Below are 24,103 nucleotides of genomic sequence, written 5' to 3' on the forward strand. Positions count from 1 at the left end.
TGGACAGGAACAGTGCATGGAAGAGGTGGAACGGGTCCAGTAGCATGGAGTCATTGAGGATCTCCCACAAATGAAGAGGGAGGAGGCACTGAGCAGTTCAGTGCTTGATCGATGGGATGACTGTGGGGCAGGAGGTGGTGGTGGCAGCAATTGAGGATCAGGTGTGGTGGGAAAATGAAGCACTACAGGAGAAAGAAGCCTTTGGAGTGGATGCGTGACAAGAGGAGGAGATGGGTGGACATAATGTGAATGGAGAGAAGGAGGTGTAAACACAAGCAGTCCTATGCTAGCTACAGGAGGAGGAGATTGCAGGACAGGATGAGACGCAGGAGACCGAATATGAAGAAGCAGATTTGGGACAGAAGGAGGAGTTTAAAGCAGTGAATGTAGGACAGGAGACGGGGCAGCAGGAGATATAGCATAAGAAAGTGGATGCATGGCAGCTGGAGTGGGGCTATCAGTGAGTATAACAGAAGGAGGAAGGTCAGAGGAGGAGGAACAACAGGCAAAATACAAGAAAGCAAATGAGGGTCAGGAGGAGATGGAGGTGCAGCAAGAGGTGGGACATGAGGAGGCGGGTGCAGAGTAGGGCCAGGAAGATGAGAACAGGGTCTCTGTAACAACACCCCCGGACAAATGTCCCTGCTTGTACTCAAAATTCTTCAACCAGTCTTGGTGGTTCCTTGATGGTCCTTTGCGGACGCCTCTGTGGCTCTTGGACAGGGCCACCATCGGGACTGTTGGGCGGTTCCATCTGATGTCGAGCTGGAGGCTCTGGAGGAATCCACAAATCGTCTCTGGCATAATGATACACAGGATCAGGCTCAGGAGGTGGAGGCCTCTCCTCTTCTCCCCTGCTGGCATGCTTGAATCATGAGCTGTTTCTGGTTATCTTCTTTTCGGCATTTGCGGCAGTTATCATTGTCCCTTTGATGGCAGTGACTTGAAGAGGCTTCAGGGTAAATTGTGAGTCCGTTTTCTTGCTCATGGTTTGTTGGACCCAGACTTCATCTCCTATGTGGAATTCTTTCAGTCTGGCTCCTCTCCTTTCATCTGTCTCTATCCGTGTCATTTCCTTACGCTCAGTGTCTCTCCTTATGACTTCTTGGTCTGCTTTGGGCTGGCTTGCTGGGTTCCTGACAATTCTGGTGAGGCCTGTTACTTCATCATTGGTTCCGCAGGGGTGCTGTTCGTGACCTCATGGGGTGTGTTGTGGTAGTCCCTTAGCATTCGACAGAGTACCTGGTGTGGATCAGTGCCTTCAACACAGGTCCTTTGCAGAGTCTTCTTGATCGAAGCCATAAATCTTTCTGCCATCCCGTTGGCTTGGGGCCAGCGTGGTGTGATCTTTTGATGGCTGAACCCCATGTGTTTTGCGAACACCCCGAACTCATGGCCGCTGAAGGGTGGACCATTGTCTGATTTAATGGTATCTGGGATTCCCAATTCGCTTATGACCTCATCCAAAATGGCTGCTACCTGGGCAAACGCTGTGGATTTTGCCCTCTTTACAATCGGGAACCTGGAGTGTTCGTCAATGAAGAGTAACAGGTACTCGCCAGACTCAAGGGGCCTGTAGAAGTCTACCGCAACTCTCTCCCAAGGGTGATCTGGAATCTGTGTTGGTCGGAGCAGGATCAAAGGTTCGGCTCTGGCCGTACATTGACAAGCTACACAGTCTTTAGCCACCGGTCTACCATAACATCCAGACCTGACATCTGAGTTGTCTTTTGGTATTGTCTGCCCCACGGTGGCCTTCATAGGCTGTCTTGATGACCTCCGAGCGGAGGGTCACCGGGATAACCAGTCGGCACCCTCTCAGAAGGATCATTTTGTCCTGTACGGCTAGCTCTGTGTGCACCATGGCTATCCTTTCAAGTTCATCCTTGCAAACGCCTGGATGTCTGAGCACGGCACGGCGATAGTCCTTCCATCTGTTGTTTTCGGTAAGGCTAATCACCAAGGCCATGGAAGGGTCTGCCACTGAGGCAGGTGCCACGGTCTTGAGCGAGATGGAAGTAGGTAGCGCATTGGACGTGATGTAACTGGTGTATTCAGTGTCCCCAGGTCTGGGGACGGGCTTGCCGGCTGGGTGTCTCGATAAGTAGTCCACCGGGTTGATCTCGCCTCCCGGCCAATGAATGATCTCAAAATCGTACTCCTGGAGTCTGATGCCCCATCACTTAATCTTTGTCCTGGCGTTCCCAAAGAATGACAACAGAGCCTGGTAGTACGTGATGAGGTTGAACTTCTTCCCTATCACAAAGTGGGGGAATTGTTTGCATGCCCACACAGCCGCCAGGCTCTCCTTCTCGGCTTGCGAATAGGCTGATTCTGGGGGGGCCATTGCTCTGCTGGCATATGCCACGATGTGTCTTGGGTGAGCATCTATTCCGCTGGTCTGTGCCAAGATGGCTCCTAGCCCCACTGGGCTTGCGTCCACCACAATCTCTGTATGCCAGTCTGTGTCGAAGTAGGCGAGTCTCCTGGCTTCCGCCAACGCATGTTTGATAGTATCAAATTCTGATTGCCACTCATTGGACCATGTGAATGGGACCTCCTTCTGTAGTAACCGCCGTAGCGGCTCTGTGATGGTGGCAAAGTGGGGGATATATCTGGCGCAGTAGTCCGCCATCCCCAAGAATGATCTCACGTCCCCTACTTGGCTCGGTTCCTGCAGGTTGAATATGGTGGAAACTTTATCAGGGTCTGGCGTCATTCCCTCACCTAAAAAGATATGTCTGAAAAACTTGAGTTTGGATTTGCTGAAACTGCACTTTTCCAAATTGAGCATCAGTCCTGCCTCTTGAACGGCGGCGTAGGTTGCACGTAGGGCCGTATCATGCTCTTCTCGTGACTTCCCAATCATGAGAATATCATCACTGTAGTTGATTGTCCCTCTAATCGGTCTGATGACCTGCCTGATGGCTTCATGGAAGATTTCGGCCGCCGTGAAATGCCAAAGTTCAGCCGTTTGTAGCGGAAGAGCCCGTCATGGGTGGCAAAGGTGGTGATACCTCTGGACTCAGGGTGAAGTTCCATTTGCTGGTTACCTTGGTTGAGGTCGAGCTTGAAAAAGAGGACGGCTTTGTTAAATTGGACAATCATGTCCTCTATTCTTGGCCCGGGATGTCGTTCTCGCTGGATGGCAGTGTTGGCCATTCTCATGTCCACGCAGAGTCTTAGGCGACCTCCTTCTTTCGACACAATGACGAGTGGTGAGACCCATGGGGTTGTGCCTGTGGCAGCTTCAATGATGTTGTCCTTTAGGAGTTGGTTGAGTTCATTGGATATGGCAGCTTGTAGGTGAAAGCCGACTCTATGTGAGTGTTGAGGGACAGGGCCGACAGACAGGTCGATGTGTAATTTGACAGGAAGGACATTTCATTTTGCCTAGCCCTTTGCATAGGAGTGTGAATTCCTCCAGAATGTTGCTGATTGATTGTTCTCCATGTTGCAGATCCGTTCTTTCATTTCAAGGCATGGGGGTCGTCGAGAGGATGGTGTCGCTTTCTTGGACATGAATGCCAATTAGACCTAGACATGAGGCCGTCCTGTAGCTCAAAAGGCACCTTCCCTTGGTTGCACTCTGGATCACGTGGATGACCGTTATCGTGACCTGACCTCGATGGTTGAGCCGACGCTTGAAAGATCCTATGGAATGTAGCGGGATGTCAGCTCCCCATTGAAAAATCTTGGAAGTTGTTTGTATTAGTGTTGGCCTGTCCTGGACCTGTTGAAATTCTTTCTCCTCCATGATATTCACGGTGGCCCCTGAATCAATAAGTAAGAAAAACTGTTTTCCACATATTTCTATTGGTATCTGGGGTGCTTCTCTGGCTTCTCTGTCATCCATAATGAGGTTCACATATTCATCTTGTGGTCATATTGTTCACTCTCATGTTCTTGGCCATCGGGTGCCATGGTGTAGTATCCTTGACATGATGGCAGTGGTCCATCATATTCATCACAAATTTGTGGGTCCAGATCTTGCACCTCAAGCTCTTGTGGTTCATCATCCGGGTAGAGTTCTTCGACAACTCTCACATACCTTCTCGACCCTTGTTGGTATGGGCGCATCTGGTAAGTCTGGTTCTGCGATGTCCTTTGGTATGACCTGTACTGTGGTGTTGTGGGTGCTCGTGGCATGGGAAACAGCCTGCCTTCCCTGCAGACTGACCAGAAGTGTCCTTCTCTCCCACAATTTCCACATTTCTGGGTGAGTGCAGGGCATGTACCTGCGTGGGGAAAGGCCATCCCACAGCGGTAGCACTGTCGTTGCATCCGTGGGGTTGTCGGGTAGCTAGACCCATTGCCTCTTTCTCCCCCTCATGTGGCGTTCATGTGAATTGCTGCTACTATGTCACCTCTGTCTTGCTTGGGCATGGTGTTGCTGGACATTTGAGTTGCTTGTATGTTTACTCTTTCCAGGATCCTGGCCATTTCGCTGACCTCTTCGATGGTGAGAGGTTTCTTGAGCAGTTGTTTCTTGAGTGTTGGTGAGATACACCCTTCAATCACTCATAGACGAATGGCCTCATCTAAGGAGAACACATGGAACTGGCAGTGTGCTCCTTTGATTTGTAGTCGGGTGATGAACTCACTCACAGTTTCATTTACTCTTTGGGTGCATTGATTAAACCTGTATCTTTCATAGTCTCTGTTAAACTCTATGACAAGCCTCTTGTTAAGGGCTGTGAGTAGTGACGTGAAATCAGGGTGTTCAGCCACTGGTATGGTTTTAATTAGCGTTTTGACTTCATTGCCAACTGTGTTAAGAAACATGCTGCGCAGTCTTGGGGAGGTTTCTTCGCCTGCTGCTGCAATGAAATTATTGAAGTCCTCTAGCCATTCTACCCACCGGGGGCCTTTCTCAGCTTGCGGGGTCATAGAGAATGGCAGAGGCATTCGCCATGCGGTGGCAGTCGACTTTGTTGCAAGTGTTAAGAGGTGCCGGGGCTTGCATGCCTTGATTGGGGGGCAAACTCATGTTGACAGCGGGCTGAGTTGGTTAAGCCTCTCACAATTGGTGGCTGCACTGTGCAGGGCTGAGTTGGTTAAGCCTCTCACAATTGGTGGCTGCACTGTGGAACAGGTATTGCTGGGGTGTGGCACAGTCCTTGTCGTGCCGAGCAGCAAGTCTCAGGAAGGAGTAGGCTTGTCCGTGTGGTGACATGCTGGTGGTGTGGGGGGAGCAGGCTCCTTTCTACCAATGTTCTATTAATTTTATTTGTGTCCCCTTTTCTTTCTCTTTTTTCTTTTTTCTTTTTGAGGAGGTGGTGTACCTCTGTGGGTTTCCCTTTGGGGCCCACGTGCGTGTGGAGAGGAGGCTCAATGAAGGGGGTTCGGTGGGGAAGGGGCGTCACCCACTTGGTGTTTCCACGTGGCCACGTGGGAATCAGGAACTCCGGCTGCTGGCGGGATGCCGCATGGCAATGGGACAGCACGTGTCTCCTTCAGCGCCGTCCAGCTCGTGGATGGGGGACAGCTTTGTTGGGCAGCAGGAGGAGGAGGAACGCGGGGCCTGGGATCAGGTCTGCCACTGGACCGGTCGGCTTTGGACGAATAGCAGGGGAGTACTGGATGAAGGCGGGGCCCGGGATTGGGTGCGCCGGAGGACGGGCTATCAAGCTACTGCGCAGCGGGATCGCCTGTCCTTCACAGGAGGAGGAACATGGTGCACAAGGAGTAAGCCTCGTTGCCATTTGTTGGCCATTGCGGCCCTTGTAAAGAAAAGGACACACACCAGCAGGTGGAATCAACATCTACTTTATTCAGCTACATAAATGGAAGTGGAAGTTCTCGTTCTCCCCTCCCTCCTTCTACGTCACGAACCACGTGACTTCCTCCTCGAGGCCCCGTCTCTGTCTTAAAGAGACAGGGGCTCTATAACAGGGGCAAGGCCGGCCAAAGGAAGAGACAAAGGACAGGGAACTTCCACATAAATGTCAAACATGTGCTCCTTCTGGGTTTGGCAGTACTTCCCTGTGCATTAGGAGAAGACACAGAGAAGTGTACAGTAGTGCACAAGCTCTGCCACACGAGTGTGAGGTGGGGCAAGAAGAGTGTTATGCATGGGGCATGGCTGCAATGTATCAACACATTTAGCAGTGTTACAAAGCAACCTCTAAGACTCACGTGAAATCAGCTGTCCCTGCCTCAGCCTCCACAGTGGTGTAGATGAAGCATCAGCAGCACGTATGGAGATGCTAACTGTTCCCTACCTTATTATAACACACAGCAACACGAAAAGCGTTCTCAGCCACAACCAGTGGCACCAGTCACACATGTCAGGTTTGTGCTGGATCCACACTCATCTAATGAAATGCGTGGTGGTGCCTCCTTAATAGGCAACTGGTATGATTGCCTGCTCCAAAATGCAGTTACACTGCCTGCATTGCGGGGTGGTGATCACCCAGCAGAGCTCTCGGGCAGTGCATTTCAAGATGTTGTGTATATTTATTTGGATGCCCATCATCCCACCAATCCCAATGAAGTGAGCAAAGAGGAAGCAGAGACTGGCAGCAGTGTTTCTATATAAACAAGCATTGGCAAAGGCAACAGCGTTGGTTGTTGTTCAGGCCTGAGATAGGCATTGGCAAGGCACCTGACCATAATATTGGAAAACATTGGGATTACCTTGCCATATAATAGCAAATGCCTACCTAATACCTATACACAAGCCAAACCCACTGGCTTTATCAATGTTGGTTTTAGGACTTTAGTGCGAGGAACAGATACAAATCAAGTGGTTGAAGGCACACTTGGCTAACACTTTAATTACAACAGTAGCACATTTATAGCTGCAACTAAGCCATTAACTTTCAGAAGACTGCTTAGAAATACCACTGACTGGCAACACAATGTTAGATGTTACTGGTTGGTCAAGATAGATCCAGCTGATCCCAAGAGGATGCGTTTTGGGTGTAGAGGGGAAGGTAGTGGGTGAGAATTAACATGGCCACAGGCAGTCAATGGAATGGAAAAGGCAAACAGCAACCACTAGCTCTGTGTCCCTCCTCACGTGTCATCTCCCTTCTGTTTTTACTGCAGTGCAATAAATAATGTTGGCTTATTGGTGGCACTGAGGTACCACTCATGAGCCAAAACTAAAAATGGGAAAGAAGTAGCTGTCATGTATTAGGCAGACCAGAAACATGTATGCAGATGCAGCTATTATACATCAGGGAGAACAAGAGAAACGTTTGTGTTACAGCTATTGTGTAGCACTGAACCTAAGGAATGAACTGCTATTGCACAGGAAGGAAACCTGTAGCAATATTTGAGGCTGCAACCAACTATTGTGTGCAGGGAGACTATCGTGTGTGGGGGAGATCCACACAGCTGCAGCTATGGGATAACTGGAAGAACCCCACAAATGTTTTTGTTTGTCTCTCTCTTGTAGAAGGGAGAACCCCAAAGGTTGTCATGTTGGCGGTCTCATGAAGCAGCGAGACTTTTTGCAGCTCTCGTGTACAAGCGAAAGCACACAAAATAGTTAATGTTTGGGGAGCTCGTGCATCAGGGCGAACACAACAAATATTTACATTTCTATCTCTCCTGTAGATGCAGGACCCGAGGAGAACTTCTCATGTAAGGGCTTTCATGCAGCAGGAAGAAGAACACAGGGCATTGTCATGTTTGTGACTCTTGTGTAGCAGGGAGAACCCAGCAGCTTCCCGTGTTTGGAGCGGGGAGAGCCAGCGCAATTATTCTGGTTGCTACTCTAAAGCAGCCCAGAGAACCTGATGAACCCCCCACCCCCTGTTAGCAGCAGCTCCATTGGAGCCTGAAAAACCCCAAAAATATGAATGTGTGTGCCTCTAATGCAGCAGCGTTACAAGAAACATTTCTCACATTGCGGGCGTTGTGTAGCAAGGGGAGCTCAACATTTCGCATGTTCAAGACTTTCAGACATCATGGAACCCCCCCCCCCCCCAAAATGAATATGTGGGTGGCTTTTGTGCAGAAGTGAGAACATGAAAAATGCTCATGTTTGTTAATCTTGTGAAGCAAGGAAAAACAGATCAAATTCCCATGTTTGCAGCTTTCATGCATCAGGGACACACCAAAGTATTGTAATGTTTTCAGGTTTCATGTAGCAGGGAGCAGCTGAAAAATACGGATGTGTTCACCTGTCCTGCATCGGGAGAATCTGCAAAGATGCTCATGTTTCTGGCTTCATGTAGCAGGCACCCTTGAAAAGGTCTAGTTTGCGATTCTTGGCTAGTATGTGCGGCTCTTTGTAGCAGGGAGAGCCCCGAAATTGCTCATATTTGCAGATCTCATGTAGCAGAGTGAACCCAAACATTTCTCATGTTTGCAACTCTTGTGTAACGCAGATAACCAGGAAACAAACCCATGTTGGCTACTTTCATGCAGCAGAAAAAATGCAAATAATCCCCCTGTTTGCTGCTCTCATGTAGAAGGAAGAGCCCCAAAAATGATCATGTTCATGCTCACAGCTCCTGTGCAGCTGTGAGAACATGAAGAAGTCTCCAGGGTTCTCCTTAGCCTGCGGGAAGGTGGATCTCCTCTGTGCATTCCGGAAGTTTTAAAATAGCAGGTGCATGATTCAAAACAGTAGTAGCAAAACAGGAAGTACCCCCAACAGACCGTACTGAATACCTACGCACACACGCTAGAGGTTACACCTTGTGGAAATGCTCAGTGCACCACCAAGAAGCCTTCTAAATTACCCACGACAGCCTCACGTCGGGGGCCTTTGAAGGAAGTCTGAGGCTCAATGGAAGTATGAGGGGGAAAGACTACTTCAGGGATTGACCAGCTTGCGGAGGAGGTAGTCCACGCCACCCTTAGAACATGTGCTCAACCACTGGAGCAGAGCATAGTCTATTTCCCATCTGCAACAAGTGCAAGGCCACCAAACGTGAGTAAGACGCCCGCTTGCTACCCAAAGTCACTCACTTCCTCATCATGTTAGATGTACCCCCACAGTTCCCCTGGCGTGGAAGCAGTGAGCTTCACCAGAGCAGAGGCCACGACCCCAACACAGGAAAGAGGTCGACTCATACGCAGACTCTCGTGGAGTCAATCACACTTGGATTGCACCATGCTGGCCTCAAGCTAATGCAACAGTCTCAGGCTCACTTGGAGTCAATCACACTTGGATTGCACCATGATGGCCTCAAGCTAATGCATCAGTCTCAGACTCACATGGAGTCAATCACACTTGGATTGCACCATGCTGGCCTTAAACTAATGCAACAGTCTCAGATTCAAATGAGTCAATCACACTTGGATTGCACCAACCCGGCCTCAAGCCAATGCAACAGTCTCAGACTCACGTGGAGTCAATCACACTTGGACTGTACCATGCTGCCCTCAAGCTAATGCAACAGTCTCAGACTCACGTGGAGTCAATCACACTTGGATTGCACCATGCTGGCCTCAAGCTAATGCAACAGACTCAGACTCACGTGGAGTCAACCACACTTGGATTGCACCATGCTGGCCTCAAGCTAATGCAACAGTCTCAGACTCACGTGGAGTCAATCACACTTGGACTGCACCATGCTGCCCTCAAGCTAATGCAACAGTCTCAGACTCACGTGGAGTCAATCACACTTGGATTGCACCATGCTGGCCTCAAGCTAATGCAACAGTCTAAGACTCACGTGGAGTCAATCACACTTGGATTGCACCATGCTGGCCTCAAGCTAATGCAACAGACTCAGACTCACGTGGAGTCAACCACACTTGGATTGCACCATGCTGGCCTCAAGCTAATGCAACAGTCTCAGACTCACGTGGAGTCAATCACACTTGGACTGCACCATGCTGCCCTCAAGCTAATGCAACAGTCTCAGACTCACGTGGAGTCAATCACACTTGGATTGCACCATGCTGGCCTCAAGCTAAAGCAACAGTCTCAGACTCACGTGGAGTCAATCACACTTGGATTGCACCATGCTGGCCTCAAGCTAAAGCAACAGTCCCCCTTCCACAGGAAAAAGGTCAACTCACACTCGGACTCACGTGGAGTCAATCACACTTGGATTGCACCATACTGGTCTCTCACACTCACGTGGAGTCAATCACACTTGGATTGCACCATGCTGGCCTCAAGCTAATGCAACAGACTCAGACTCACGTAGAGTCAATCACACTTGGATTGCACCATACTGGTCTCTCACACTCACGTGGAGTCAATCACACTTGGATTGCAGCATGCTGGCCTCAAGCTAATGGAGTCGTCTCAGCATTTCACGAGGACCCAAAACAAAACTATACAATGAACACACACAACCCCCCAAAGATTCTGAACTGTAGGTACCCTTATTTCTGAGACTATATCAAATGACAGCCCTTGCATGCACAGGGTGGGGCCTGGCCAGGTTCCTTGCATCACGAGTAACCCCCTCAAGCATTATTATTAATAGGATTAGGGTATTTATTGATCGGGGCCTATTTTTGGGAAGCAAAGGAGCGCTTTACAAGTCATATGGGAAGCACACAGGGAGGGAAAGCAGAGACACATTGGAGCTAGCAGTGGAGGCGGGAGGGGGGATGGGAGGGTGGCAGGAAGGGATCTACAAGCAACTAGGGGAGAAAAAACGGGGGAGCAGAGCGCCCAGCAGCAGGTTAGGTGGGGAGTGTGTGTGGCCCGAGGTGTTAGGTTTGACCCATACCACCCACCTGCTTATTAACCCCAAACAAAGCCATGGATGGAGACACTGCAGCAAGCAGGAGAGGAAACAAGGCCCAAGACGTGCTAAATAAACTGTCAGACAAACCAGCACCCCGTTTAAGACAGTCCCACTACCCCCCCCCCAACTCCTAAATGATTGGCACCCTTTACTGACAAGACACAGAAACCGAAGACACGTCGGGCTACCCCAAGACCAGCGTAATAGGCGCGCCCTCTGGGTGTGGACTCCTTTGATGATCAGAGTCATATGGCGACCCCCCTGTGAGCGAGAGTCTACATTACCTCAGGCCGAACTGCATGCCCAGGTGTTGACGCAACTTATGGACCCACTCCCGAGCAGCACTGTGAGGCAGGAACTGAGCTCACCACTCCACGTGTCCACCCTATACTACTAAGGCAACAAAAAGCCTGAAAACAGTAGTGACATCGATTGACAGTGCTTGGATGTGAACTCCAGGAGCTTTGCCTCCCTGCTCAATAACACTATTAGAATCCAACCAATTGAGAGAGGTAAGGGAGAGGCATGGCGGTGAAGAGCCAAGGACGTCATTTAGGGGTCGCCAGGGGTCACATCTGCGACCCCTGAGGTCTCCCTTGCTACCCTTGTGGTCTCCCTTGCTAGCCCTAAAAAAATAAATTAAAAAAACACCTTTTTATTTCTTATTTTTTTATTAAATTGAGGCTCCTAGGCTGTGGCCAGCAGCATGTGGCTCTTTGTTTCTGGAGTGGCTGGTTTTTTGATAGCTATAGCCGGTAAGATAGCTCAGTGGGTTGAGCGCTCACTGCTGCAATGTGTGTGTGTGATCTCTGGGTTCAACTCCTGGCAAGGTCAACTCAGCCTTTCATCCTGCTGACGTTGATAAGAGTACCAACACAGGTTGGGTAATATTGCATGTATATCTGTTCTATATGAAGCACTTAAGCGTAAGTGCTAATTAACACATCATTATTGTTTGGCCTTGGAAGTCTGCTTGCATTCGCAGTAATTTGGTAATATGGGTCTATATCGGCTGATATTAATGATACATATGGTGATCCATTCTTGTATACATGTATATCACTGCTTTGTGATGCCACTTCCTGTTTTGTCAAGGGATGAAAGGTCGTGTTCCATTGCTTCCCGTGAAGCCACTTTGGAGAGGGGCCAAATGGCATGACTTCCTGTGATGTCATCAGAGGTCAAGGGGCATGTGATGTCGCTTCCACTACCCCAGGCATTTTGGTGAAATGACATCCCTGTGTGGAGGCTCTGCTGCTGGGAGAGTATCATTAGTGGCAGAGAGGAAGGCACAAGCCAGGGGTCAAGCAGCGCAATGGCTCCCCATACATTCATATATGTAGTGTATAGACCCTTAAAAGTACGGCATGCTTACTGCAGATGGTAACGATATTACCATTTGACAGTGGGCCTCATTATAAGTTGGGCGGTGCAGTAAAACTCAGCAGTAATGCGGTGGTAATTTGGTTACTGATGCATTACTGCACCACCCAACTATGAGCTTGGCAGAGCGGTGGCGGATTCACCTCCAGCTAAGAGTTGGAGGTAAATCTGCCACCTTTCCGCCAAAAACAAGCAATTTCAGCAGAATTACCAACAGCAGAATTACCGCCTGTGGTAATACTGCCAAAATCCCCCATAGAGTCCTATGGTCTCTAATAAAGGGGGACTAATGCCACCTGCCACCACTTGTAATACCGCTGGACCAAGTGGCGGTAACAGTATTTCCATTTAGTGGTATCTCGGGCAGATTTACCACCGAGATACCACCAAACTTGCAATGAGGCCCACTTCCAAAGGAAATATTGCCGAACTTGTAATCATGCCCTTTACTTTAAAAAGGATTTGCACTAGAACAAATCGGGAGGTGCCCTGACCATCTCAGATTTGCTCCTTCTATCTCGTATCTTAGTCACAAACCCCAAAACTGGAGCAAATGCAGAGCTGCCCGGAGCGTCGCAGAGATGTCCTTGAGCAAATCGCTGTGACTCCCATTTTCACGGGAGCATCTCAAAGCAGCTCCAGATCAGCTGCAGTGTCAGGCTTTGCGGATAAGCCTTAAGGAGCAAGGTAACGGGAGCAAAGCTTGAACGCTCAAGCCATCTCCTCATTTGCTTGAGAGCAAATGTTAGCGAATAGCGCCCCGAGTTTGGCCAGTAGTGATTGTGGCTTATATTCGATAGTGTTGATATGACTTAGTGTGACTGAACCCCAGGACTCGTGGAGAATTAAATGGCCCTTTTGTGAGGTCTGGGCCTCGCTTTGGCCATTTAGGGAAGATGTAGGAGAATGTAGGAAAGACAGCAAAATTGAAACTGCAGTTTCAAACTCTCAATGACACAGGCATGATCTGAGTTCCTCGCGTTCCATTTCAATGTGTGTTTATTGCATTTCTCCACAACAGCAAAGCCTACTGCACTCCCTGCTAATACAAACAGGAACGCCAACTAAAGTAAACGCAATTGCTCACTAGACGCTTCTCCTTAGAGTAACGTCGTGGCTTTTATCTAACTGCGCTTTGGATGATGGAGCATGTCATTTTCACCTGTCCCTTTGTAAGTAAGTGCCTACAAATCGAAGCATGTAATATCCCGTTGGCTAAAAAGCAGGGGCTGGATAAAGGCGCCCCTAGTGACATGGGGCCAGCTGGAAAACCTGAACATGCAAAACCTTCTGTGTTTACCAGCTTCTTACGGTGATTGCTCATGCAAAGCGTCTGTGTTACGGTATGTTCTATCCCCCGCTCACCATCTGAAGACTACACGCTGAATAAGTAACTGGGCACTAACTCACACCCATTATCAACACCTCAGCCACACTCACAACAGTCCCCGGGGTTATAGAAGCTGTAGAGTTTAGATCTATTGGTGCTTGGGATTTTTTGGTCTTCGATGAACATAGGATGGGCTGGGTGTAATCGGGGCTCATCGCTGTGTACTATTCCCTTTCTGGCCCACTGACAAATATCACCCTGCAGCAGAAACTCCCCACTTTAGTGAAATGTACATGACCTGCTCATGTATGTGCCCATCAGGGAACACCTGAGGGTGTATTATACCCTCAAAGAAGAGTCCAAAACACAAAACAGAATAATATGCACCTGCTTTGGGAGGGAATGTGTATGGATCTGAGAGAATCAACTCTGACCCTAGAAACATTGGAACCAAATGGATGAGCCTCGGTGCCAAACTGTTGGGGATTCCGAGGAAAATCTAGGGCACCTGGACCGCCCACTATCCAGGTGCCCTAGATTAGCCCAAGGCCCCTGACCATATCTCACAGGCGAACACCTTCATTTTGTGTTACACCACTGACTTCTTATAGATCTAAGAGTAATAATCAATTCAACAAAGGGTCAGGGAATAGCCAAGAAGTACCAATGGGTAAGTATGTGATGCTACCTTATGCAAGTCCCCTGATTGGCTGATTCCTTCATGCATTCATGTATTTAAATGCTAGCGAGCGCAGTTATGTGATAGTACCTGACAATGGCGAAATTCTTCTTCCTTCTCCCAATGGGCCTCTGCCACTCTTCCAGCATGATCACGGTTTGCCTGTTCACAAGCATCCCGCAGAGGAAGAGGACCGCCGGGGGCACGAACATGATGCCCATCCCATAGGCCATGTTGTACCTGGGCAGGCAGGGGCAGTTGAAGTCAAAGGAGGTGTAGATCTTGACGCTGGCCAGGGCCAGCAGCGCGCAGATCCCATTCATCACCGACTCAGAGTTGGACTGGAAGTACTGGAAGACCATGCGGAACTTCTCCATGGCACGAGAAGACGGTGGTGGCAACAGGGGAGAATTTAAGGGTTAGCTGATGCCAAGGATCTGTAGGGCCAACTTTATTCGTCAGCCGATCTAAGACTATGCAATCTGGAAGTTGCCTTTGCCAATGTCTGTTTCAGTGCAAGTCTTTCCAAGTGGATCCTCAGCGACGGCGCGATCGCGCAGGAATTCCGTACCTGTATTTCCTGTTCTATTGAAGGACTGTCTCTCTAATGAGCAGGGCCTTCACCTGCACCCCACAGCATCCAAAAGGTCCCCTTACTTGTCGAGGTGACTGGAGATTCCCCCCTGGAGTAGCTTATCTTGGTAGGTGCTACAGCTGCTAGGCTTCAGTAGACCACTTCCGCATTTGCTACTGTGGAAAATTTGCCATGTACTGTAGGCTTTGGGAAAGTAAATCGCCTATTCAAATGCGCAGATCTGTTTGTACAGACGCCTCCACCCAACCTGGGTGTATTTACATGCCTCGCTTCAATGCTGCAGCCATGCAGGGAGGGCGATGGGGGCGATCTCTTTCATTGCCCTCCGCCCTCTTTGAAGCATCTGCAGATCAAAGGATTGGGAGGCAGGCAAACACCATAGCTATTCTGATCAGGGTGGAAGGCTACGTGCATTTAAAGCAGCAGCGTTGTGGTTCCTGGGAAAATCTAGTCTGTCACTGTCACGCAGGGGGACCCGATGACTTCATATCATGTGGAACGAGCGCTACCAGTTCTGACCTTTCATTTCAGAACCGAGTGCATTGTGGGACTTGTGGTCCGGATTAGCTTCAATGGAATTGAGCGTTCAACAGGAGGCACCCCATAGGGCTTTTATTTGTACTTTTGCATTCATATAATTGCAGGGAGGGATCAAGTTGAGATGTTGGGGCAGGTTCTCAAAAACAAACGTAAATGAAAAAGGCACAGAGTATGCGCTTTTTTTGTTTGTGTTACTGTTAGAAATAGACAGGCCGCCTTATTCTCAAGGGTTACGTGTACATTTATGGGGAGCCAGACAACAGCGCAAAAGATGCACAGGTCAGCCCCCTGCATAGCGCAGTGTTGGGAGAGCACTCCCGACACATGTATTATAGGCTCCAGCACCCACCTTTCTACCTCGGGGCGCATTTCACAGTGAAATACTTTAAAAAAGAAAAAATACATGTGTCCTTGTTTGAAGGATAGAAATGCAAGTGAGAGAGCAGACGCTGTTTTTTCATTAGACAATTAAGCATTGGCAAAGACAATAGCTTTGACGTTAAATGTTATTCTTTGCATTTAGCATTTATAGGCACCAGAGTGCAAGGAGAAGAGTGCAAAGTTTCAGTGGAGGATGTGAGAAGGGATGCAGATATGCAAGAGAATGAGTAGGGCAACCTAGTACGCCATTGAGAGAGGGTGCAATTGATGGTGACCAAAAGGAGATATGAGCAGAAAAGGGTGAGACTGTTAGAGGAAGGATGAGACCGTGCGCGGAAAGAGAGTGACAGCGCATGGTGAAAGAGTAAAAGCACACAGAGAGAGTGCCAGCACATTGAGAGTGAAAGCGCATGGAGAGAGTGTGTGACAGCACACAGAGACAGTGCATAGACAGAGAGTGATAGTGCACAGAGATAGTGTGGCAGTGCACGGAAAGAGTGTGGCAGCACTCAGAGAGAGTGTGGCAGCACAGGGAGAGAGGGGGCAGTGGGAGTGCATGGAGATTGTGAAAGTGGAGAAAGAGTAGGAAATCAATCGCAGAGAGAGTGGGAAAGAGAGTGCGACAGCGCACAGAGAGAGTGTGACAGCATGGAGAGAGTGTGACAGCACAGAGAAAGAGTGTGACAGTGCAGAGAGAGAGTGTAGGAGAGTGTGACAGTGCATGGAGAGAGTGTGGGAGAAAGAGACAGCACAGAAAGAGAGAGTTTGTAACAGCATAAGGAGAAAGTTTGGGAAAATGTGACAGTGCAAGGAGAGTGTGAGGGGATGTGGCTGCAGAAAGAGAGGGTGTGAGAGAGTATGACAATGAAAGGAAAGAGAGTAGTAGAGTGTGACAAGTAGAGGTGTACCGAACTTCAGCTTTGAGTAAATATTCAGCCGAATTCCGGATGACGAACAGCTATTCGGCTCTGGCCGAATAGTTTGTTGCTATTCGGCTGTTGCCAAATACTTTGTCATTCTCACTTGAATACAATGCAAGAACTTAGAAAGGCAAATATAGACTTCAGTTTGCAAAACTGAATAGAATTAGACCAGACACTTAGCCACAAAACCAGACAAATTGCTATCACACAGCTGTAAAATATCCTATATTGCAGTATGCTCTTTAGGGCATGTTTTGTTACAGATTCTTAGACATAAAAGGTGCTCACCTTTTATACTTAGCTAGCAACAATACAGGAAAATCTTTTCTTTTGGTGAATGTTTATATGCAATGTGCACTTTCTTCAGTTGGAAAAGACAATGGGGGTCATTCCGAGTTTGGAGGCAGCCATGGTGCTATTAGCACCATGGCTGCCTCCAAACCCATGTCCTGGTCCGGTCTGGCTGAATGGGGACTTACTGGGTCATTCCGACCTTGGAGGACCCGGTAAGTCCCCATTCAGTAAACCATTCCCCATTCCCATTTGAGCCCCCATAGGGCTTAATGGGAATGGGGAAGGCGCTAATTACGGGCCCGTTATTAGAGCCCTGGTCCCTTAGCGGGACCCGCAAAGGACATGTGGCACAAAGGACGTGTGGTCAAACCACACGTCCTTTTGCGGGTCCCGCTAAGGGAATTATGAATTGGGCGGTAAGGGTTTACCGGCATCCTTACCGGTGCCCGTAAACCCTTACCGCCTAACTCGGAATGAGGCCCAATGTGCATATTTCACTGTCATGTCACTTCCCATTGCGTACATCAAAGTCCCCCCTTTTCCTTTTTTAAGGACTTGAGTCCTGAGTTCAACATTATTTGATATTTTATCAGGAATAATATGGTGCATATGTTTGTATATTGGCGGGAAGGAGTGGCGACGATAATTGAAAAGTAAGCAGTATTTGTTGTAATGGACCATGCCCATAGGGAAACATTTAGAATCCACAATAGGTAGTGGAGGCTAGCAAGGCTTGGTTATGACAGGCAGAGTAATATGCCCCCACCTAACAAGCCTCCGGGAGGAATTTATGTTGGGTATTCGCTCCAGTTCAAAAGTGGGCCAGTGTGTGACAGCGGGTTGCAAATTGCAATATCCATTTTGTTCATTGCAACCTAGTCCTTTTGCACTTGTGAAGCCTCCTACTTTGACTGGCACTGGTTTTGAATATGCAACAACATTTGGTACATTTGGTCCCTTCATTTTGGTTATATCTGCTTTTTTCTGGTTATTATACTTCAAATAAAGATGCTGCATTGATTGCAATGAAGAGAAATACAAGTATAGAATGCATTTAAAATGCTGCTTTTTTAATAAGTGTGAAAACTCAAAGAGCAGACTGAATGAACAGTAGTCCTCTTTTTTGTTAGGGGCTCATGGGGGATGACTCAATATCATAGAAGAAAAAAGGGGGGTCCCAACAAGCTACCTCTAGAAGTAGGCACTGGAGATGACAGAATTATGTAACAATTTTCATGTGCTTATGACCCCATCAATATCAACAAATGTAAAACGATGGGGAGATCGGTGGTAACAAAAAATATATTCTTATTTTATTTTATGATTACTCATAGGTTAAAAAAAGACAGACAGGTCACGTTTGCAAATTGGAACAACATAAAACAAAATTAATAGGAAGATAATTCTTTTAACACTTTTTGTCCTTATGTTCACTCCTTAAATTTCAAGTGATGTTAGTGTCACAATATATATGGGGACCCTGCAAATAGTCGGACATGAATTGTATATTGCAAAGTCACCCATGTGTTACTAACATCACTTGAAATTTAAATGTATTCGAGGAGTGAACATAAGGACAAAAAGTGTTAAAACAATCAGTCTTTATTTAACCTATGAGTAGTTATAAAATAAAATAAGAATATATTTTCTGTTACCACCGATCTCCCCATCGTTTTACATTTGTTGATATTGATGGGGTCATAAGCACATGAAAGTTGTTACATAATTCTGTCACCTCCAGTGTCTACATCTAGAGGTAGCTCGTTGGGACCCCCCCTTTTTTCTTCTATGCTTTTTTAATAAGTGTGTTTTTCAAGCTTGGAACATGATTTATTAAATAAAGCAACTATTCGGCTTCATATTCGGCCTTGACTGAATAGTTGACAAACTATTCAGTACTCGGCCGAATACTAAATATGCTATTCGGCACAGCCCTAGTGACAAGTGCAAGGAGAGAGAGTGGAAAAGTAGCTGTGCAAGGAGAGAAAGGCAGTGCAAGGGGAGATAGGAAGAGAGAGAGTTAGAGAGATGAAGAGGGGGTCCCGTGACCACCCCTCCACACCCCCAAATTCATGTTGAGACGAAGAGACAGAAATGCTCGCAGCCACCCATCCTACGTTGGACGAATCTCGAGTGCACCAATGATTGACTAGTACACAGAAAAGTATCCTCTCAACCAGCCATGCAGACCGAATACAATGCAAATCTTTACATGCGTGGGAGAAGAGCCAGATGTCATGGACAGAGACACCTATATGGACAGCCACAACTAAAGCACCAAGAAGCCACAATGCTGACAACACTAGTGACACCATCACGTAGCAGGGTTAGACATGAAGCACACTTGCAGTCCTGCACTTCTTCACAAAAACAAGCTGTCATGGCCACTGGACAAGGGTCCAGTCCTTCCTCACCCCCAGGGTCCAAATGGACCCAGTCCTGGGGCCTCTGGCGCCAGGCTCATAAAAAAGTGTGCTTTGCACACTCTGTGCCCAAGGCACATGCAGCAGGGACGGGCGTGGCCATAGAACATCATTGGAAGGCACGTGCAGGAGACCCTGGGAGGGGCAAGGTGGAGCCACTAGGCGGGGCTAAAGGGAAGGGCAAGGGCCAACCTATATAAGACCAACCCATCCACATGCCTCTGCTTCACGTTATTCTGCTTTCTGCAGCGTAATGCTTACAGCTGTTCTTACCTGTGTATCCATTTGATTCCAGCTGCTCATCTCTGAAGACATTTTACCAGATTCCAGCAAATCAATCGCGGAAGGCGCCTCTTACCTGAATCCAGCTAGTCCACCACTGAAGGTGTATCTTACCTGATTCCAGCTACTCCATCGCTGTAGGCGCACCTTACCTACTTCCAGCTGCTCCATCACTGTGTGCGCCTCTTACCTGCACCCCATCACTATCGGACTCAGAGCCTTCTCTCCTGATCCGGGTGCCCAGCTACTCGGAGCTCCACTTCTTTTCTTCTCCTTCGCGGTACCTTCATTCTGCAACCGCAGAGCTGCGCCGAACATCCAGGCTTTGCTCTACGCCGCCGGCCTTCTCCTGCAAGGGAAAAAGAACACAGCAGGTTAGAAATCATATAGATAACGAACGCTTGGCCGCGCCATACTTGAGACTAGAGTTTCATCATAAAGGCCTACTTACCAGCTACTTTGGGAGCTCCATCATCCTCAGGGGAATCCCCGGATTCACTCCATGACTCCGATCTGCATCTTCACACCTATTGGGAAGAGATAAGACATTGCAAGAATTACAATTTATGATCAAGACAAAAGACATTATAATAAACAAACTATAATCATAACCAAAAGACTTACCTTCTAAGTGGATTAGTCGCAGCCGGTCTGGATCAACACTTCCACGGACCAGTGAAGCAACTAGGTCCACTCTACGTGCGCCTGCTATAAGAAGCAGGACGGATAGCTCAATATTACAACACAATAGGTGAGCTTGCATGGGAAAACGCTTGCGCACTTCATTTTGCCACAAGAGGGTCAAGGGAAGTCACAACACCACCACGCCATTCTCATTGCCTCTCATATTCTCTCAGGGGCAATACCAGCATCCAGAACAGCAGGCTCTGCAGCAACAGGGAGAGAGAGGTGATCCAGGGGAGCCAAGTCGAGGGAGGGCTCCAACCGTGCCCCAACGCCCCCGCAGAGACCAGGTGAGCGTAACAGAACGTGAAGCCTCTCCGAATCTCTCCCTTGGCATTATGGAAACCTCTGAAACTGACCAGTTAGCCCATTTACTGGGGGAGCTACGGGCTGAAGTGCATGCCTGAAGACAGGAGACTAATTCCTTGAGGAGAGACCTTATTGTAGCTGGAGGACGGACGGATGATTTGGCGAGACAAATGCTCCAGGCATATGCAGGACAAGTTCCGTTACCCGGAATTAGACCCATTCCATTGCCACAGCCATCACCACCAGTGCAGGTGGTACTTCCAGGGGCGGTCCCACTGGCCCCACCAGAGCGCTTCTTTGGTGACCCGAACAAATATGCTGTGTTCATGAACCAGTGCCGTCTCCCCTTTTTGTGCCGACCAGGAGCCTTCCCTAATGACAGTGCAAGGGTGGCCTTTGTACTTTCCTATTTGGGAGGTTGTGCAGCTGACTGGTCCATACCATTAGTGACCCAGGACAATCCAATACTTTGGAACTTTGTGGATTTCCAATGGGAATTGGAAAAATTGTTTGCCAGGCACACCCAAGGACAAGCATTAGACAACAAATTACTATCTCTTAGACAAGGAAACCACGACTTATTGACTTATATTGGTACCTTCAACAGCCTCATAGCACAGACTAATTGGCCTGAGGAGAAGAGGACCACACTGTTTTACCGGGGGCTACGTGGTGAGTTAAAAGACGTACTAGCTCAAGTTGTCAATCCGCCCGAATGTTGTGCGGAATAGATCAACCTCACTGTGCAATTGGACCACCAATTACAAGACCGAAAAATGGGCCGCACGAGGGCAGAAGGCAGATCAGTCTGCATACAACCTCGACACAATCAGACCAGAGCTCGTGAAACCACTGAACCTATGCAAATTGCGTGATTACGAGCTCCCATTTCCAAGGCTGAGAGAGAAAAAAGGAGGCAACAACAACTTTGTTTATATTACGGAAAGGCTGGACATTTCTTGCAAGATTGCCCTATTAAACCACCCAAGAAGCTGGCAGGTGCCACAGACAATGTCAACGAAGAAAAGGAACAGAAGTAAGAAAACTCAGAAGCCCGGCAAGTGTAGGGGTCTACTTGTCGAGTGGAATCAAGAAAGGTGTACAGACCTCACACCTGGTCATCCTGGTATTAATAACCCATCACCAACAACCGGCAAGAGTACATGCTCTAGAAGCCTACATTGATAGTGGTGCTGTGGGAAATTATATCGATCAGGATTTGGGCGCACGGATAGGCCTTCCACTGCAGCAAAAACCATACTCGGAAAACGTTACTGCCGTGGATGGCTCTCAGCTGTTGTCAGGGCCAGTAACTCAACACACCGATAAGGTAACGCTGACATGTTAGGATGGTCATCGGGAAAGCATTTCATTTGATCTTATAGGGGCCCCTTAGTTCCAAATGATCCTCGGAATGCCGTGGCTTGAAACCAATAACCCAAGAATTGACTGGCGCACAAGAAAGCTGACCTTCCCTCAAGAATGTGCAAGGAGCTGCTACCATAAAGACGTGAGGAATCTACAACTCAAGGAGAAACCCATCCTAGGAATTTCAGGTTGATTACCTTCTCCTTCGCGGTACCTTCATTCTGCAACCGTGGAGCTGCGCCGAACATCCAGGCTTTGCTCTACGCCACCGGCCTTCTCCTGCAAGGGAAAAGAACACAGCAGGTTAGAAATCATATAGATAACGAGCGCTTGGCCGCGCCATACTTGAGACTAGAGTTTCATCATAAAGGCCTACTTACCAGCTACTTTGGGAGCTCCATCATCCTCAGGGGAATCCCCGGATTCGCTCCATGACTCCGATCTGCATCTTCACACCTATTGGGAAGAGATAAGACATTGCAAGAATTACAATTTATGATCAAGACAAAAGACATTATAATAAACAAACTATAATCATAACCAAAAGACTTACCTTCTAAGTGGATTAGTCGCAGCCGGTCTGGATCAACACTTCCACGGACCAGTGAAGCAACTAGGTCCACTCTACGTGCGCCTGCTATAAGAAGCAGGACGGATAGCTCAACATTACAACACAACAGGTGAGCTTGCATGGGAAAACGCTTGCGCACTTCATTTTGCCACAAGAGGGTCAAGGGAAGTCACAACACCACCACGCCATTCTCATTGCCTCTCATATTCTCTCAGGGGCAATACCAGCATCCAGAACAGCAGGCTCTGCAGCAACAGGGAGAGAGAGGTGATCCAGGGGAGCCAAGTCGAGGGAGGGCTCCAACCGTGCCCCAACGCCCCCGCAGAGACCAGGTGAGCGTAACAGAACGCTAAGCCTCTCCGAATCTCTCCCTTGGCATTATGGAAACCTCTGAAACTGACCAGTTAGCCCATTTACTGGGGGAGCTGCGGGCTGAAGTGCATGCCTGAAGACAGGAGACTAATTCCTTGAGGAGAGACCTTATTGTAGCTGGAGGACAGACGGATGATTTGGCGAGACAAATGCTCCAGGCATATGCAGGACAAGTTCCGTTACCCGGAATTAGACCCATTCCATTGCCACAGCCATCACCACCAGTGCAGGTGGTACTTCCAGGGGCGGTCCCACTGGCCCCACCAGAGCGCTTCTTTGGTGACCCGAACAAATTTGCTGTGTTCATGAACCAGTGCCGTCTCCCCTTTTTGTGCCGACCAGGAGCCTTCCCTAATGACAGCGCAAGGGTGGCCTTTGTACTTTCCTATTTGGGAGGTTGTGCAGCTGACTGGTCCATACCATTAGTGACCCAGGACGATCCAATACTTTGGAACTTTGTGGATTTCCAATGGGAATTGGAAAAATTGTTTGCCAGGCACACCCAAGGACAAGCATTAGACAACGAATTACTATCTCTTAGACAAGGAAACCACGACTTATTGACTTATATTGGTACCTTCAACAGCCTCATAGCACAGACTAATTGGCCTGAGGAGAAGAGGACCACACTGTTTTACCGGGGGCTACGTGGTGAGTTAAAAGACGTACTAGCTCAAGTTGTCAAGCCGCCCGAATGTTGTGCGGAATAGATCAACCTCACTGTGCAATTGGACCACCAATTACAAGATCGAAAAATGGGCCGCACGAGGGCAGAAGGGAGATCAGTCTGCATACAACCTCGACACAATCAGACCAGAGCTCGTGAAACCACTGAACCTATGCAAATTGCGGGATTTCGAGCTCCCATTTCCTAGGCTGAGAGAGAAAAAAGGAGGCAACAACAACTTTGTTTATATTACGGAAAGGCTGGACATTTCTTGCGAGATTGCCCTATTAAACCACCCAAGAAGCTAGCAGGTGCCACAGACAATGTCAACGAAGAAAAGGAACAGAAGTAAGAAAACTCAGAAGCCCGGCAAGTGTAGGGGTCTACTTGTCGAGTGGAATCAAGAAAGGTGTACAGACCTCACACCTGGTCATCCCGGTATTAATAACCCATCACCAACAACCGGCAAGAGTACATGCTCTAGAAGCCTACATTGATAGTGGTGCTGTGGGAAATTATATCGATCAGGATTTGGCCGCACGGATAGGCCTTCCACTTCAGCAAAAACCATACTCGGAAAACGTTACTGCCGTGGATGGCTCTCAGCTGTTGTCAGGGCCAGTAACTCAACA

At 48.4% G+C, this 24,103-nt stretch overlaps 1 protein-coding gene across 1 annotated transcript in view; it reads right to left on the reverse strand.

Annotated features, from left to right (window-relative positions):
- Positions 1 to 14,853, reverse strand: part of CALHM3 (calcium homeostasis modulator 3) — an 89,793-nt gene extending 74,940 nt beyond the window's left edge. The window contains exon 1 of the mRNA XM_069612210.1: positions 14,153 to 14,853. Coding sequence (XP_069468311.1) covers positions 14,153 to 14,439 — 287 coding nt within the window. The 5' untranslated portion in view covers positions 14,440 to 14,853. The remainder of the gene's footprint in view (positions 1 to 14,152) is intronic.
- Between the last annotated feature and the right edge of the window lie 9,250 nt (positions 14,854 to 24,103).

The sequence above is a fragment of the Ambystoma mexicanum genome, chromosome 8 (genome assembly GCF_040938575.1).
Source record: "Ambystoma mexicanum isolate Mex_15411 chromosome 8, UKY_AmexF1_1, whole genome shotgun sequence".
Taxonomy (NCBI): Eukaryota; Metazoa; Chordata; class Amphibia; order Caudata; family Ambystomatidae; genus Ambystoma; species Ambystoma mexicanum.